Genomic DNA, 17782 nt, shown 5'->3' on the forward strand with positions numbered 1-17782 from the left:
ATGATGCTAAGTTTGTACCTTGAAAACAATACACTGGATCTAATTTCCTCCAATTTCACTGTCACTACAATTTTTTTTATAGGTTCCTGCAATTTATGGAGTGGATACAAGAATGCTGACTAAAATAATTCGGGATAAGGTATGATCATCATCTTTAGCCAAACCTATGTTTCTTCACACATATATTTTTCCCTCAGTGCCCAAGGAATCCATTTATATGTAAGAGAACAAATCTGGCCAATTTCTGCCATTTGGGTTTCTGTAGTCTTGTTTTATTATTTCTGATGTAATTTTCAAGACTGAATACTTGATTGGGATGTTCGTAACCTAATGGATTTGAGATTAATTCACTCAGCAGCAGTTTATTGAGTACCCGCTATGTGTTTACTATCCCAACAAATCAAGGCCTTTGTAATTCAGCTCATGGGGCAGGACTAGTGAAGCAAGTGGAAAAGGTAACTAGTGCATAGCAATTTCCCTAAATTGAACACATACATGCTGGAAAATGCAAACCAAGAAGCATACAGCATTGATGAGATTATTTGTTTAGTTTTCTCGTAGGAGTTGTCTGTAAAATGAGTGAGTTATGTTTCATGAGTGTGCCAGATGAGCCCTGCAGGTGTTACATCAATTATATAGTCTTTCCAGACACTGTACCAATGACCAAGGTGAAAGCAAGTAGGTTTATTCTTTGCTTTCATATCTGATAACATCTGACCCTTCCTCTAAGGATATCTCATCACCTATGGCTTGCTTCGTCTTGTTATAAAAGGTGGACACTTTTTTTCCCCTTCATCATACTTCATATCCTAGACCAGAAAGAAACTTTACCTCACTGAAGTTAAATAAATTCCCCAAAGCTGACTAAAATTGTCTCATTGAATAATATTACATAAAAAAGAAAAAAAATGGAATTTCAAAGTGAAAGAGATTCTTTAAGAAAATTTGTTGTAGATTTCTTGAATATATATTGACACAGGATCTCTGTAAACAGAAGGAAAGAACAGGTTTGAAAATAAGAACATGGCTATATACCCATGAACAGGATGAAGACAGAGTTTATATGATCCTTTTGCTCCACCTCTGATTTCATTCCCTTCTCCATGATTTTCCTCAGCATAGATGTTAGTGAGATTATATATCCCCAGTGGATTCTTGCATTTTCTTAGCCCCATGATGTATAAACAATGATGAAGCTACCAGAAGGAAATGGGAAGGAAATAAAATTGGGAAATTTATTTTGGGTTGCAGAATTGGCAGGTTGAATGGAATATAGTCAAGTCTATTAATTTAGGAAAACACTTTATAAGACCATACTGTATTCTTCATATTAGTTTAAGATAAACCCTTCTTTTATCAGAAGCAGTTATATTTTAAAAATTCTCCTGAATAGGATAGCACAGAGAAAATTGTTGTATCGCTTATTATATTTAATTGTGAGTGATGCTGGTTCATATTAAAATTTATACTGTAGCTTTCAGTCTATTGATCTTTGGTCGAAAACTAAAATTGAAATTCATTCAGCATACTTTAAGAAAAAAAATGAGAACAGAAAACCAAATTTCAAAATTAAGGATCCGTAAATATAGATAAGGGATTCTGTGATTTAGATTATAAAAGTAGGTAGAGATCATTATGAAAATTAATAATCCAGCGTGGAAGAATAGGGTGTTTTTTAGTTATTTTTTCCAGAGTTGGAGGTAGCACTCTGGTTTTAGTAATTGCACTGAAATAACCGCCATGTCTCAATGGTGTGCTGGCACTTTTTACGTTCACTCATTCTCAAGTGACTCCTTCTCTTAAGGAACAACTTTCAAAGGGAAATAAAGACTTCCTTCTGTTTCCTTTAGTGCAATAATTTTCTTGGGGAAAGGCAAATCAATGAATCAATTAGATATTTTTTTGCTCCCTCAGTCAAGTCTGACTTACTAAGTATAATATGCCATTTTTTCTAAATAGGTCAAAATAGAGTTACTCATAAGTAAATCTCAAGGTACAGCTAATAAGAAGAAAACATTTGCCGTGTTCAAGCTAGCAAGGCTAATTTGTGAAAATTTCACAGAAGACTAAACATTTTTAAAGTTCAGGTCCTTAGGGATACCTAGATCTTAGCGACCTTAGCATTTCTAAAGCAGTGAATATTTTCAATGTCACTTTTCAAAGTTTATGGCTTATATAGCATTTTACATTTTTTTGTGAATTAATTTTACTTTCGCGATGTAATAAATTCCCATTCTTTTCAATTTTCTGAAAAATTTTAGGTTTTTATTTATTTTTTACTCAACAGATCGTTTTGTCCATGTCTCCCATGAAATATCCTTAGGTCAGATGCCCTAAGAAACAAGCACCCTGAATACTCACATTTGTACCAGGCTGGAACCTGGAGACCCGAATTCTGATGCCTTTGACTTTGCTTGCCCCAGGTGACTGTCTTAGCCCTAAATGAACTAATCATACTTCTCAGAGTGGTTCTCAAATCTTTAAAAGTTGAGAAGATGAAGGTCTTCTGCTTTTGGTTCTGAGTAGTTCTAAAGACATCGGAATCTCAAAGCAGGTGTTTAAATCCCTGTGAACTTATCCTGTCAGCACCTTCATCATCCCTCCTTTTTAACTGTTGAATTTTTTAATTTGATAGGGCACCATGCTTGGCAAGATTGAATTTGAAGGTCAGTCTGTGGATTTTATGGATCCAAATAAGCAGAATTTGATTGCCGAGGTTTCAACCAAGGTGAGAGCTTTTTCTTTATATTTCATAGTTTTGTTTTATTCCCTTTAGACCTTCTTTTCTTTTAATATCAAATCTTCATCTAGGCAGAGGCCTTTTAGAAGTACCAGAGTTGAGGGAAAAAATGGCCTCATAGCAGCTAAAATATCTATAGAAATCAGTACACTTAAAGTTAGTAACTTTTATTCACGGGGAAAAACTTGATGCCCTGATTTAGAAATTGTTTACTATTATTTTAACTTTTTTTTTTTCCTTTTCTGGTTCTCCAGCTCAAAATTTTAACAATGTCAAATAAAGAGGGTGCTGAATTACCAGAGACAAGCATAGTGACAATCAAGAGTCAGAGCAAATAGCCTGCTAGAGAGCAAAGGGCACTTTAAAGAAATCAGACAATAATCTGAGTCTGGGGTCATTTTGTGCAAGGAAAAGTGTTCCTTCACACACCGAAGACTTATTGTAACTATTATAACTGCATTTAAAGATTAGTATTCATAATAATGACTGTGTCACCCCAAAGTGAGCTATAATTAGTGCACATTTACAAGAGGGCATAAAATACATTTTAGAAAAACTCCTTTTGGTTTTGATTGAATATCTATGAATGTAGGCATAAGTCTCTTGGGCTACAGTTTCTGTCCTTGGGGAATGTGGAAAATAGTGGAACAGGCAAGTGAGTAATCATTTTGGACAGAATCTTGTGGTATGGTATCCTTGGAATGCACCCAGCTTGCCACAAGTGCATGCGTGGGGCAGAATTGAATGAGATAAGTGTATCGGGGAAAGCTCTGCAGAGGATTTAGGCTTGTTTTGTAATAAAAAAAAAATGTCACACGTTTGAGAGGGACAGAGGTATAAACAAAATGGTGTGTTTGAAGAGTTATGGGTACTTTGGTATGGCTGAACCAAAGGGTTCACATATCTGACTAAAGATGAGTAGAGATGGACTAGGTTTAGGTCCAGAGGGTTTTGTGTCATTGGCTAAATCAGCAAAACTGGAAACAATTGAGAACTCATTTGGCATCATTTTGGAGCAAAGTAGACTGGATAAAAGAGTGATTAATTAGAACATTATTGTAGCTAATCAGTATAATACCCATGAGACCCTGGACTGAGCAGTGACAGCAAGAATAGAGACAATGAGGTGGCTTGGACAAATGAGAGAAGGAGGCAGTGGATGAGACCAATTAAAGATCTCCCTATTTTCTCAGCGATTTCAACTAGTTTGAGTGAACACAGTAATGATTTCAACAGGGATTTGATAGGTCTATGGGATATCAGTATGAAAAAATTTTTTTAAAGAAACGTTTCCGATGCACTTTGAAATTTAAAGGAGTGCTTGCTACTTTCTGTTTTTACAACATAAAACAGGGGGCATGACAAAGTTTTCTTTTTCTCGGTGTATTTGGTGTGTATTTGGTTACCACTGTGCTTTAAATATGGAGAATTCAGGCCAGCTGAAACATCTTTGAAATGGTTGCTATTGGCTAGCTCTACCTTAGCTATTATTTTCACTGTAGGAGAGATGGCCACAGACTTCTTTTCCATCACCAGTGAGGCAACAAAGCATCTTTCTCTTTAAAATGTTATTTTAAATAGATATATTCACATCATTTTATTCCTATATGCAACAGTTTCTTGTCTAAGATAGTTTATGGTTCTCATGGTCCATTTAAAGAGGCAGCTCTTGTCTTAGAAGAAAATAATAACCAACATTTTTTGAATACTCAGTTAATTCTCTTTTAAAAAACTCCATTTCAAATGCAACTTGTCTATTTTAAATCAAATGTAACTTGTCCAAGATTTTATAGCTAGCCTCGACTTGAACTCCAGTGACTTCAGAATCTGTGTGGTTAACCTCATGCCAGTTCTGCTTTTTTTTTGTGGTGTGGTTTGACTGAAAAGCTTCAAGAAAGCTCCATTTCTAGGATCCTGTTACATAAAGTCAAGAAGCTCTCTTAAGGTTCCTTGTGAATTTGGTTCTTCTTGACCAGCATCTGTGGGGGGTCGGGGGGCAGAATATATTTGTATATTCTGCTCTTCTGCCAGGGATCTCTCTCTCTTTCTCCCTCCTTTGCTTGCTTTCAAGAAGTCAGTGTAAAGGGTTGGTTAGCACCTTATTCCTCTGCAAAAACTTTACTGACTTACCCAATCTTTGTATTTTATGTCATTTTATAAATAGCTTTGTTATATTAAAAACAAAAAAGATCAAATTGTATTTAGCTCCTTGCAAAGAGTGTCTCTTGTTTATGGTTTGCTCTTTGAAATTAAAGGCCATGATTTACTTATTTGAGTCCTCAACACTTACTATAGTGCCTTTCACGTAGTACATGTTCAATAAACATTGGATGAATGAATGAAGGAATGAACAAAGCCAGTAAGTAGTAGCCAGAGTTGGTAGTAAAGATGTTACGGATTCTTTTTCTTCTTCAAATCCTGATTACTTTAATCAATGTTTTTGATGGTTTTATTATCTTCATTATTAATGTAAAATTATCATTATTGCTAATAACTATTATGAGTTTTATTAATACAAATAGTAATAGACTAGTTGTACTGAGTACCTAGCTTGTATCAAGCATTTTTCTTAACACTTTACATTGATTAACTTTTTGAATCCTCAGAGCAATTCTATGGGATAGGTATTATAAGTATTTCATTTTACCAAAGGAGAAACTGAGATATAGAGAGAGATTAAATTCCATTCCTAGGGTGAACAGCTACCAAGATTTATACCCAAGAAGGTTTGTTCCAGTGTCCATCTCTTAAACATCATCTTATAATGCCTCCTAACATATTAGAAATAATAATTATTAGTAACCATAGTCATACTATCACAGAATAGTATTCAAATACATTTCATAGTTTTATATCACCTACTTCTTATATCTGTAAAGTGAAGATTCAAGGATATCTAATCAGCAGTTGTGAAATGTATGATAAGACAGTGGGTGAATGCACTAGGAAACTGTTTTGCCCTACTGTGACAAAACCTCATTAAGGGTTTTTCGAAAAGATGCTCCCTCTCCCACACTTACTGATGCCTGTTTATTTGTGAAATGATTCACATTGTGACCTAGCACCAACAGAATGACAATGGAGAACATTTTATAAAGAAGAGCTCCAGCTGTGAGAACCTTATCACACCTGGGCATTTTTTTTTTTTTTAAAGAAACAGTTATTAAAAGAGTAAAAATAGCCTGATTAGTGCTGTGTCAGATTCAGAGAAAACATGCATTGATGTTATCTGGTATTCTTACTCTGGTACATGGAAACAGGGGGTGGGGTTTGGGGTCCCTGGGAATCAGTCCTTGATTATATGGTCTTGATGTTCATGTTGATGTGGACATGTGGACATGAAGACATCATATGGAAGCATAAGAAATATGAGTTGTTAAAGAAAGTGAATTTTAAATTCGACCTATAATTTTCTATATATCTAGAATTTGATTATGCCATATGTGATATTCACTTGTTTTTAATTCTCAAACTTGTCCATTCAAGTGACATGGAACTATTTTCCTTATATTTGTTTCAACGTATTTTCCTGTGAAGTGGCTTAGTTTGAGATAGCATGAATAAAGGCTATTTTTTCTTTTAGAGCAATAGGATTTTAGAACTAAGAAGTACCTTGAGGATCTAGTCTAGTATATTCCAAATGTGAGGAGCATCGATCCTGGAGAAATTCACATTAAAAGAATTCTGTGGTTAGGGATTGAGGAGCTGGGTGAAAAAGGTGAAGGGATTAAGGAGTGCAAAATGGTAGTTACAAAATAGTCATGGAGATGGAAAGTATAGCATAGGGAATATAGTCAATAATATTGTAATAATTATGTATAGTACCAGGTGGACACTAGACTAATGAGGGGATCACTTTGTAAATTATATAAAAGTCTAACCACTAAGCTGCATACCTGAAACTAATATAAAATGATATTGAATGTCAACTCTAATTGAAAAATAAAAAACAAAAAATAATTCTATGGTAAAACAGGTTGAAAATGCTGCATAAAATGTTCCTTTCTTGGAGAGTCCTAATGCAGATTCACATATTGTAGTGTCTGTGAGGTCTTGCTTAACTTTCGTCATTCTGTATGGAGAGTATATAATGTGTTTGTTTAGGGACCAGCAAATAGGAATCTATCCGTATTTTTATCAATACTAAATCAAGGGGAAGATTGCAATGGTGAAAGCTGATTATATTCTGTGAGTTTTGTGTGGGTGTAGTTGATAATTTAATTCATTGTTTTGTAATTGCAATTTGATGTCACTACAACTAGATGATAATAGTACTTTACTTTGTAGCAGAAACCTAAGGGTAAATCTATATTTTTTCATATTATCTGATGAGAGAGATTATCTGTGTCAGTTCAGCAATAATTTCCCTAGATCGTAGAAGGACTGGGGTATTTTCTCTCTAGCATAGTCAGCGGGAGAAAAAAAATATGATATACTTTTAAATTTGCCCTCAAGTACTGTCTAAAGATTATGATTTCACATTCTATAGACTTTGTGGAGAGATACACGTTTCAGTTAAAGTACAATGCTCTTTCAAATATCCAATTGCAACTTTTATCTAAAACCTTTTGCAAATGTTGAAATCATCCTAAAATCAGAATGTGCTAACTAACTCTTAAAGCTGGAATCAGTGTGAGCACCCAGTCCTCTAGGCTCTATTCTCCCTATATTTCTATTACTTTTTCTTTTATGACTTTGGAAAACTGTTTCTTGAGTAAATGCCTCTGAAAATAGATCTGACTCCAAGTAGTGCTTAAGACATAGGTAATGATTATGATATACTCTGAGATCCTTTTATGAAGAAGTCTACCATTTAAATGCAAATGATTGCACAGTAACCTACAGGGACCAGTGGTCTACACTTGCTTAGCAATTCCCCTGACTCTCATACTGATTTTATCCATTAGCCCCACTGCATACACCTAATGCACAATAGCTCTACCCCCTCCACACTTCGTTGCAATTTGAGGATCAAGTGGTATTTAAAACATGGTGTATCTTTTACCATATCTATCTAGTGCTGAATCAGGCAATAATACTTGAAAATTCTATTGCTACTAGTTGTTAGTGAGGCAAAATATAGGAAAGATGGTTGTTAACTATAGAAGCAATCTATATCTTAGAGATCATTGTTTTTACTGTAATCAACATTTTTTATAAAAACAGCAAAGTATTTTTTCTCTTAAAAAAGATAGTCTGTGGTCACTTGCTGTGCTTTTCTTATAAACTGATTATTAACTGCATCATTTCCTAGTAGTTAACAACCAATCTGTCACCAATCTAAGTGCAAAGCATCTTCAGATATGTTTATGATATTGATTTGTTGCTCACAGCTGGAATTTCTCTCTCACTCCTTGATTTTTAAAATGGCAGGATGTCAAGGTGTACGGCAAAGGAAATGGAATAAAAGTGGTAGCTGTAGATTGCGGAATAAAGAACAACGTAATCCGCCTACTAGTAAAGGTAAGTAAATCGTGCCGTCTCAACAGTGAGGATTTGTAATATTGATCGTCAGTGTTAAGCTGATTTTCTCTATCCATTTCAGAGCTTGTGCATTCTCTCAGTACATCAGGGAATCTACTCTTTTCTTGTTGCCTTTGATCTACAAAATAAGACATTTATCCCTGTTAAAATTAGAGATGTGAACTACTGTTTTTTTTTTTTTTTTTTTTAAAAAAAAAAACAAACTCAAAGGCCACAAAAACAGAGAAGAAAATTATGACTGTTTTAATCACTTACTGACTGACATTCTGAGACATACCACATTCACTTTCTTGGGTTTTAGAGATAACCAAAAAGCTAGATTCAGTCAGAGAAATCCTCCACTGGGCTACCTTTATTATGTACCACATGTATGCAGGGGTCATGCCCTGATACAATGCAGACTTTCATATTGCTTGATATCGATTCTTAGGCAACCAATTAAAATTAAACCTTAAAAATCCTTAAGGAGAATTTAACCATAATTACAATGCTTTCTTAAATATTTGTTGCTGTGATTTCTCCTTTTTCTCGCTTCTTCCTCTTCTCCCATTCTCTGTCTTTCTATGTTTCTCTCTCTCTCTGTCTCTCTTTCTCTCTCTCTCTCTCTCTCTCTCTCTCACACACACACACACACGCACACACACATACACACAGATATTTGCATAATACTAAATTAGCATGGATATAGAGGAATTCTTTAATTCTTTGTTAGAGAATGTCAGAAATATCCAAAACGTGATTTCAAATTCTGGTCAAGTTTATTAACAAAAAATGTGCACGGACTCTTCAGTAGCAGATGCTGTGGATGGCTTATCCATATCTTCCTCTCGTATTACCATTTTAAGGCATTGTGTCTGGGCTTCCAATTAAAGGTGTTGGCATCTCATTGCCTGAGAGCTCTCTTTGGTTGGTTGGAGACTGCTGGCATGCTGGAAATACCATAGCATAAATGATCCCTGCTTCATCCCCAACCAGTGACTAGAGAGGGTCATTGTGTACATATCCTAGCTCCTTTGCCCCATGACTGGGTTGTCTTTAAGACTGATATTCTACATTGGCTCTCAGAGCACCCCAGTGGGCTGAACCTCTGGTTGTCCACAGTGGTAACTGCCTGATAATGTGGTGGCATTTTCTATTGGTCTTTCTTGGAAACTCTTCTAAATAAACATTTCTCTCAAATCCTTGTCTCAGGAAATGCTTCTAGAATGGTTTACAAAGACATTTCCTATCCACATTAATATAGAAAGTTACAATTTTTCTATCAGAATATTAATATTATAGATAATATGAGAAAACCCTAGGAAAGAAGGCAGGTTAAAATTTGATCAAGCAAACAAGGCAAAATTGAAAAATGTGAAAGGTGAGCCAACTTAAGTTTGTAGAAAATAGGGTTTTTTTTGCAACTCTTTCTCCTATAGTCCTAGGTAAGATAACCATATTCCTGTGTGCCCAGTTACTTTAAGCTCTGAAACTTTCTGAAGTGTGGGAAAGTATATTATCTATTTTTTCAGGATCAAAATTTTAATTTTTTTTTCACTACTCTCTATTATTCACTCCATTTACAACACATAAAATAAAGTGAGCCACCAATGAATTTTTTGCTCAGCTTTATTTATTTAAAGCACGTGCTACTTTTCCTTCTCTTTAGGGAGTAGTCAAGAGAAGATCTAGCAAAATTATACTTTGGAAAAGAAAAATGTTATTAAATTCTGACCATTCTTGTGTTTATTTTCCAGCGAGGAGCTGAAGTACATTTAGTTCCCTGGAATCATGATTTCACCAAGATGGAGTATGATGGGCTTTTAATTGCTGGAGGACCTGGGAACCCGGCTCTTGCACAACCACTAATTCAGAATGTCAAAAAGGTGCAGTGAACCCGGGGGTAGTGTGTATCTCTGTGCGAAGTGGAGGGAGTCTGCTTGAAAGGCTGTCATATATTTTATTTATTTAAGAATTTTTTATGACTCCCATTTGTGACCTCTGAGGCAATGTCAACACAGATGTGTATCAGGGGGAACCAATGAGAAGAGAGTACCTGAAGAAAAAGAGCCTTTCTTTCGGCAAAATAACCGAGATTGTGCCTTCGAGTTCAGAGAGCTGGAGTCGAATCTCCAAAAGCGTCTTTCCATACAATAGTGAAATGACAGCTCAAGTTTCTCACCATGACCTTGGGACTTAAAAGACCTCAAGTTTCTAAAGATATATTAAATTAGACTTAATTTAGTCTTAATATTAAGTATGCTTCATTGAATTTTAATGCTATAAATTTGTCAATCATGTTCTTATTTACAATCTAACTTTTTTTCAATTAGTATTCTCTTTACTTTGTTAATTAAGAAAAAAAGGATGCTTCATTTTTATTCCTTCAGAGGCAGTATTTTCTTGGAATGGTACTTCTGGATGAATAAAAATTCTCCTTGATTTAGGTTTTGGAGAGTGACCGCAAGGAGCCATTGTTTGGAATTAGTACAGGAAATTTAATAACAGGGTTAGCTGCTGGTGCCAAAACCTACAAGATGTCCATGGCCAACAGGTAAGGCAGTTATGCTTTTGTTTACAGGTCGAATTGGCTCTGAAATACTAAATCCAAAAGACTTAGAGAACTTCATGCCATTTTCTTCAGAATAAATAGATCACCACACTATTTACATGGTTCACAGTTGTCTGACTACTTGATACCACTTTTATTGCATTTTTGAAAGACCTTTGCTGTAGTTTCAAGTTATTTTCCTTCCCTTGACATAAATTGAGATTATAATAATTAAATAATATTCCAAGGGAAGTTCTGTTTTTGAGCTTTATTTCAGAGAATTGATAACGTTGTAAGACTGTGTGACTTGAGAACCAAAAGATCTTCAGATCCTCTCAGTTTTACTTTCTTAACCCAAATGAAGTTAATTTATTCAACATGGAGCTTTCCACCACAGCCCACCTTCCATGTGAAGTATAATTCAAAATGACTGAGAACTGAGTAGTCATTTCTTTATCATCTCCATGAACTCTCCTCTGGCTTTAAAATTACTGTGGCTCTCTTAAAACAAGATATATATGTTTAAATTTTATTTTATTAGTTTCAAGTATTCATTACATTGGTTAGACATTTATATAGTTTATAAAACGATCCCCCTAATTGTTCTTTTTCTCCTCTGGTTCTTCACTTCGTCATTACATTAATGTTAACTGCATTACCTACGCCGTGCTCCCCACCCCCGTGACCATCTACCAACTACTAATTTGTACTTCTTTTACCTTTCACCCCTTTCTCTCAACCCTCCAATCCCCTCCCCTCTGGCCGTCACCAGATAGTCCACAATATTTGTGAATCTGTTTTTGATTAGTTTGTTCTTTTTGTTCCTTAGATTCTGCATATAAGTGAAATCATATGGTATTTACCTTTCTCTGTCTGACTTATTTCACTCAGCATAATAACTTCTAGGTCCATCCATGTTGTTGCAAATGGTAGGATTACAAGTTACTTATATTTGTCTGTCTCTGTTAAACTAGTGAACAACTCTTAACTTTTTTGTTATAAGTGCAGTTCCTTCTTTTCTAAAACTGATTATAGAAGTTTAATAAACCTGATATTTCACACACAAAACAAACCTTCCTGAATTAATTTTTGTTGCTAAAATTATTTGGATTAACAATCTGTGTCTTTTTTCACAGAGTAATTTTCACTGGTAACTTTCAAATTTAATAGTTTTTTTTCTTGCTCACTGTTTTACAACAAATGCATTTATAGTCCTCTCTTCATTTTTCCTCCTCCCTCTTCTTTTTCTCTCTCTCTTTTTTTTTCTTTTCAGAGGGCAGAATCAGCCTGTTCTGAATGTGACAAATAGACAAGCTTTTATTACTTCTCAGAATCATGGCTATGCCCTGGAAAACGCCCTTCCTGCTGGCTGGAAGCCACTTTTTGTGAACGTCAATGATCAAACAAATGAGGTCAGCGCTCTCAACAAACCTGTTTAGTTGGCGATGAGAGATGGAGAGCTTTTAATATTCTGTTATACAGACACCTTTCTTTTGTTTATGTGGGTTATTTGGGGTATGTGTATATGAAAGAACTTTTTTTATAGGTTATGTCCCATAGCCCTCTGCTTTTTAAAAAGTCACTTCTCTCTGTCTTATTCTCTCATCAGTTGACTCATTAAGGTCCACTTTTTTTGTGGTTAATCAATGACTGTCTTAACATATTCATTGTTAATGGGGGACAGGTGGAGATCTGTTTAGATCTAGGCTGTGGGTCTCTGGGACTAAGCACTGAGGTAGACTTTGAGAATGCCATTGGAGAAGTAATTTAGGAGTTGAAGATAAGAAGAGGATTTGGGTTTATGCTGAACAGAGTTCAGAAGGGCCCCAAAGGCTATAAACCAAACCAGTTATTTTTATTAAGGGAATTGCATTTGATTGAGTCTTCTTTGGCCTATTTTTATTAGTACTGTTAGTTCTTTGAATGTTCTAAAGTATTCAACTCAGTTTTTTAATTTGAGCTTTATTGTCCACTGAATAATACATAGCCTTGGTTGACATTCATTGTTATAGAAGGAATTTCTTCCCATTTCTTATTCCTTTAGGGGATCATGCATGAGAGCAAACCCTTCTTCGGTGTGCAGTTCCACCCAGAGGTCAGCCCAGGGCCAACAGACACTGAGGTATGTCAGAAAGAAGGGGCCTATTATATACTTAATTTTTTAAAAAATAAAAAATGTATTTATGTGGAAACTCGAGAAACCGAAATAATCATCCTAGATGATCTTGGTATAGAACATTCTTAAGAAGGGTGCTGTGATAACACATGTATTGTGTTAAAATTTTCACATGAATATCATGGAGGAAATTTTTATCTCTCTCTCTCTTTTTTTTTTAATTTAAAGCTGGGAAAGCCCTTAAGAAACCCAATGCAATGCTATTTTTATTTAAATCATTGTCATTCTAATATATTTAGTTCTGAAATTTACAATTGTACTATGCAAATGAATTCCCTCTTGCTCTCTCATTCTCATAACTGAAATGAAATTTTAATCCTCCATCTGTGACTTCACAAAATCCCTATGGCAACTGGTTGTATAGTCATGAAGAGAAAATAAACAGCAGCAGAAAAGAAGATGGGCAGGAGCCTGGGGGAGGAGAGAGGGCATACATGCACATACCCATGAATCAGATGGCTTAAGAGAAGAACCATAAGAAATTCTTAGAGTTTTGTTTACAATTTAAATATTTTAATTTTTTTGGTGTGTGAGCTTTTTGTTCAATGTTCAAGGACATTTTTGCAAAATAAGAGCTTGCAGTGACTCTGAAAAGTCTGGTAGTCTGGTATGACTCCATCTCTCACACCCTAGGGCCTCTGATAGTAATGCTGACAATTCTACCTGGTTAGCACATACTCTCAGAGAAAACACTTCCTTTTTCCTGCCTCCCTCCCTCCCTCCCTCCTTCCTTGCTTCCTTCTTCCTTCTTCTTTTTTTCTTTCTTCTTTTTCTCCTTTTTTTTTTTGTATGACCAGAATTTTATTTAGAGGAAGAAAATGATTCATAATTAAGAGGCTGAAAACTTGACATTCTCAGAAGGCATTATCTGAAATGTTCGTTGTCTGCTGAAAACTTTCTTTTATGGGATTTGATATAAGCAGTTAAAAGTATTTCTTTGATCTATTTAGTAGTAAATATTTAGTTTTGCCAAACTTAGCCAAAAAACCAACCAAACAAAAAACAACTCCAAAACGAATAATGCCTAGAAATACTTATCCTAAAAAATTGTTTATCTAAAGTTGAAATTTAACTAGGCACACTGTGTATTGTATTTGGCAGCCTTATGAGTTTTGAAGCTTCTAACTAGTTGGTTCTATTTTTTCTAGTACCTGTTTGATTCCTTTTTCTCACTGATAAAGAAGGGGAAAGGTGCCACCATTACATCGGTTCTACCAAAGCCAGCCCTAGTTGCATCTCGAGTTGAGGTCCGTATAAGTGGGCTTCTTTTTGACTTATGTATTTTGGATTTTCTCTATCATGTGGTGATATTTTTAAGTGAATATGTAAACCTTTTTAATGCCTCTGAAAGATGATTAGTAATATTGTTATCTCTCTCATTTTGGCATCTAATTATTTGGTTTGTTCTTGATGTTCATTGGAATTTTTATGTTGTGACATAAGATCTTATCTTTTAAAGTTTACTTCTAGAATATTTGTAATAAAATAATGTAATAAAAATGGTTTAATTTTTAGAATTTGATATTTTAGTTTATTACTGAATAAACTGTGGTCCTGTATGTTTGAGATATAGAATCATTATAGATGATAGAATTTTTTGTTTCAACTAGGATTATTATTCAACACCATGAATGGAATACTATTTGCCTCTAAAGAGCAAATGGATAATGATTAATATAACTTGAATTCTTCTATGTTTGAATGAATGTGTGTTTTAATATAGGTTTCTACCCACTTATTTTATAGCTAAACCACACACATACCTATATCACTATTATGTAAAATTTGGAAGGATGTATGTGTATTTTTAAACATATGTATATACTTTACGAACAAAAAGAATTGATTTATATGTTTACATGCAATAAGTTGAATTAGATGGTTTGAGAATTTCCATGACAGCCTCTTCTCCTGAGATGAAGAGATTGGAGATAATCCAGATGATCAATGTGGATTCTAACTGTGGGTTCTTGGTAATGAAAGAAGCTGTGTACTGAATAGGGGTTTTTTCAGAATATCAACTTACGGTCTTCAGATGTTTTTTATTTTTTATGGTGAAGGAAAAGGCATAATTTGGGATTCTACAGTGATTCTCATATAGTAGGCACCCAATACATATTTATTGAAGCAAACCAAGTTTTCCAAGTCCTTGTATCCTGCACCAGGAATATCTTTCTCCTCTGAATGAATTGGCAGTTACGGCTCAAAAATAAAAATTATTATTATTTGCTTGAAATCATATATACAGTTTGTATGAGTATGTTGCCACATATAGTTTATTGCCATGAGTATGACCATTTTTTAAATTATATTATCTGTAAATATTTCTGGCACTGAGCTAAGTAAAGGAAAGGCAAAATGTAAACCTGAAGGTGTACCCATGTCCCTTTGCCTATGTTTCTTTTCTTTTGATCAGTTAAAGAAGGCCCAGAGGCTTGTTTGTTTTTTATGCCCATCCTTTGCCCAGAAAAAAAACACATAGAATATTGAATGTAATACACTTAGTAAATTAATTTTTGGAAATTTCTGTCTAAAAATTGTATATACACATATAGATATATGTATTTACACACATACATTTATGTAGTTATTTTTGGATATTTATATGTATTTAAATAAAATGTAAACCTCTTCTGAAACTTTTTTACTTCCATGAAAAAAATTTCTTGATCTTTGGAAATTGCTTTGAAATTAGAAATGTTTAAATTGTGAGTCTTTTTTCTCATACATTATATATTTTCAAAACGTACTTTAAGTGACCACATAACCTAGATAATATAGTTTGTCTTTTCTACTCTTGAATATGCCTTATTTTCCCATCTTAATGATAACAGCTGTGCCATTTGCTTACAGGTTTCCAAAGTCCTTATCCTAGGATCAGGAGGTCTGTCCATTGGTCAAGCAGGTGAATTTGATTACTCGGGATCTCAAGCTGTAAAAGCCATGAAGGTGAGAGAATATGATCTTTGCTAGAATTAATATACTCCCTTTAATGAGTCTAATTAGTATTGTATAATTTAGATTTATGATACTACTTCTTTTCAAAGTTATTATAATTAATTTCCTTAACTATTTCTTACACATCTTATATTAAAGGGAGTTTGATTACAGACAAGATTTTTAACTTTCTCAAACGTGCATACCTGGAAATTAAGGTTAGATTAGTCTTCAAAATTATCTACATTATCACCTATTTATATTGAAAACATATAAAGACACAATTATAGATGTTGCTCATCCTTTTCGAGGTAGTGAGCTTTTAAAATATAATTGTCTTTTGAGTGAAAGAGGAAATTTGGGTGTCCTTGGTGCTCTAAAGTACTTCAAATCTTCTACAGGATGCTTCAGGCATCTTTATGGTTGAAATGGGAAGACCTAGTTGGTGAAGCAAAGGCAACAATGCCTTCTATTCAAGCTTTATTACATGCTGTCACTAGGGGACCCAACTGTGACTTGGATTGGATGAACTACTAGGGTGGATTTTGAAGTGGAAAAGATTTTATACCTAAATTGGGAAGAACATTCTCCTTATTTCTCCCTATTCTTCAAATTCTCTTTAGAGCTCAACATTTATCATAGTAAAATAAATCTTTAGAAAAAATTCCATTGTATATGCAAGGTATTTCTATTAAAAAAAAAAAAAAGCTAGCTTGGCTTCTCTTTGGTATCCTGATGTCCCTGGATAGTCCCCATTTTGGTCTTAATCAGGTGATCCAGAGGCAATATGAACTCTCTGTGACCTTGCCTCAGGCTTTGCAGTGGAAAGCCATTCGCCTGAGGCCTGGCTAGGAGAGAGAAACATAGGGAAGGCTGCAGGAGACTAGAACAAGAAACACGGGACACAGTTGGCCATTTTTTTTTAAACTTTTTGTTTTATTCAGTATTCTATGTACAAAGATGCTCACCTGACAGATACCCACTGAAAAGATGTAGAACACAGCTCCCAATTACCTTACTCTTCTTCCCATTTGTTTTTATTTTTTAATACTCTGCTCCATATTCACATGGGTGTTCACACACATGCATGCATGTATTTTCTGTATGTTTTCAAATAACATTTTATTGTATTTTGATTTAATTTATCTTTAGATAGATAGTTAGTTGATGTCCAGTGGTTTAGATTGGTTAGGATATAATCTAAGCGTGCTGTGGGTTTAGAACACATTTCATTAGCATACAATTTTTTTCATCCTATTTGGTAGTTTTATAAAGAATTAATATTTTTGTAGCTTGTTTTTTTTATGTACTTAAACATTTATTAGGTGAAGTTATATGTTTTAAACAAAGAAAAGGAATTATTAGATATAATATTGTAATAAATGAGGAGGGTTATAGGGATGATTTCTATAGTAGAAAGACCTGTAACTTCTGTTTGTGATATATTCTTAGTTTGCACTCAATTCTTTAAATTCCAACTCATATTTTAAATGCATTTGCTTATCTGTATGTACCTATTAAATATTTTGCTAATACATGTAACACTCTTTTAAAAACAATTCCTTAAAGTCTTGAGAGATGACTCATATTGAGAAAAGGGAATAGGATTTGAATCATAAGACATGAATTAGAATCTTAATTTTTGCTCTTGTCAGTTATATGATCTTTGACAAGTCATTTAACTATTGAATCTCAATTTTTTTATCTGTAAGATAGAAATTTCTCTTGTAGTCATGGTATAAAAATAAAATAAATTAATAAAAAGAGTACATTACAAGTTTTAAGGCTCTATTTGAATGTAAAGTAGTATGAGATCATTTAATTTTTTATTTAGATCTTCTCCCAAGGATATGTAGGGCTTTCAAGGATGATTTTTATACTTTCATCTGAATATTTTTTTGATTTTTTAGAAGGG

At 34.1% G+C, this 17782-nt stretch overlaps 1 protein-coding gene across 1 annotated transcript in view; it reads left to right on the top strand.

Moving 5' to 3' along the window:
- The window catches only part of CPS1 (carbamoyl-phosphate synthase 1), a 116704-nt gene that overhangs the window by 22909 nt on the left and 76013 nt on the right, over window positions 1-17782 (top strand). Inside the window, exons 5-13 of the mRNA XM_006908487.1 lie at window positions 83-139; window positions 2636-2728; window positions 8114-8203; window positions 9961-10089; window positions 10651-10757; window positions 12028-12166; window positions 12799-12876; window positions 14079-14177; window positions 15784-15879. Coding sequence (XP_006908549.1) covers window positions 83-139; window positions 2636-2728; window positions 8114-8203; window positions 9961-10089; window positions 10651-10757; window positions 12028-12166; window positions 12799-12876; window positions 14079-14177; window positions 15784-15879 — 888 coding nt within the window. The remainder of the gene's footprint in view (window positions 1-82; window positions 140-2635; window positions 2729-8113; window positions 8204-9960; window positions 10090-10650; window positions 10758-12027; window positions 12167-12798; window positions 12877-14078; window positions 14178-15783; window positions 15880-17782) is intronic.

The sequence above is a fragment of the Pteropus alecto genome, unplaced genomic scaffold (genome assembly GCF_000325575.1).
Source record: "Pteropus alecto unplaced genomic scaffold, ASM32557v1 scaffold182, whole genome shotgun sequence".
NCBI classification, from domain to species: Eukaryota; Metazoa; Chordata; class Mammalia; order Chiroptera; family Pteropodidae; genus Pteropus; species Pteropus alecto.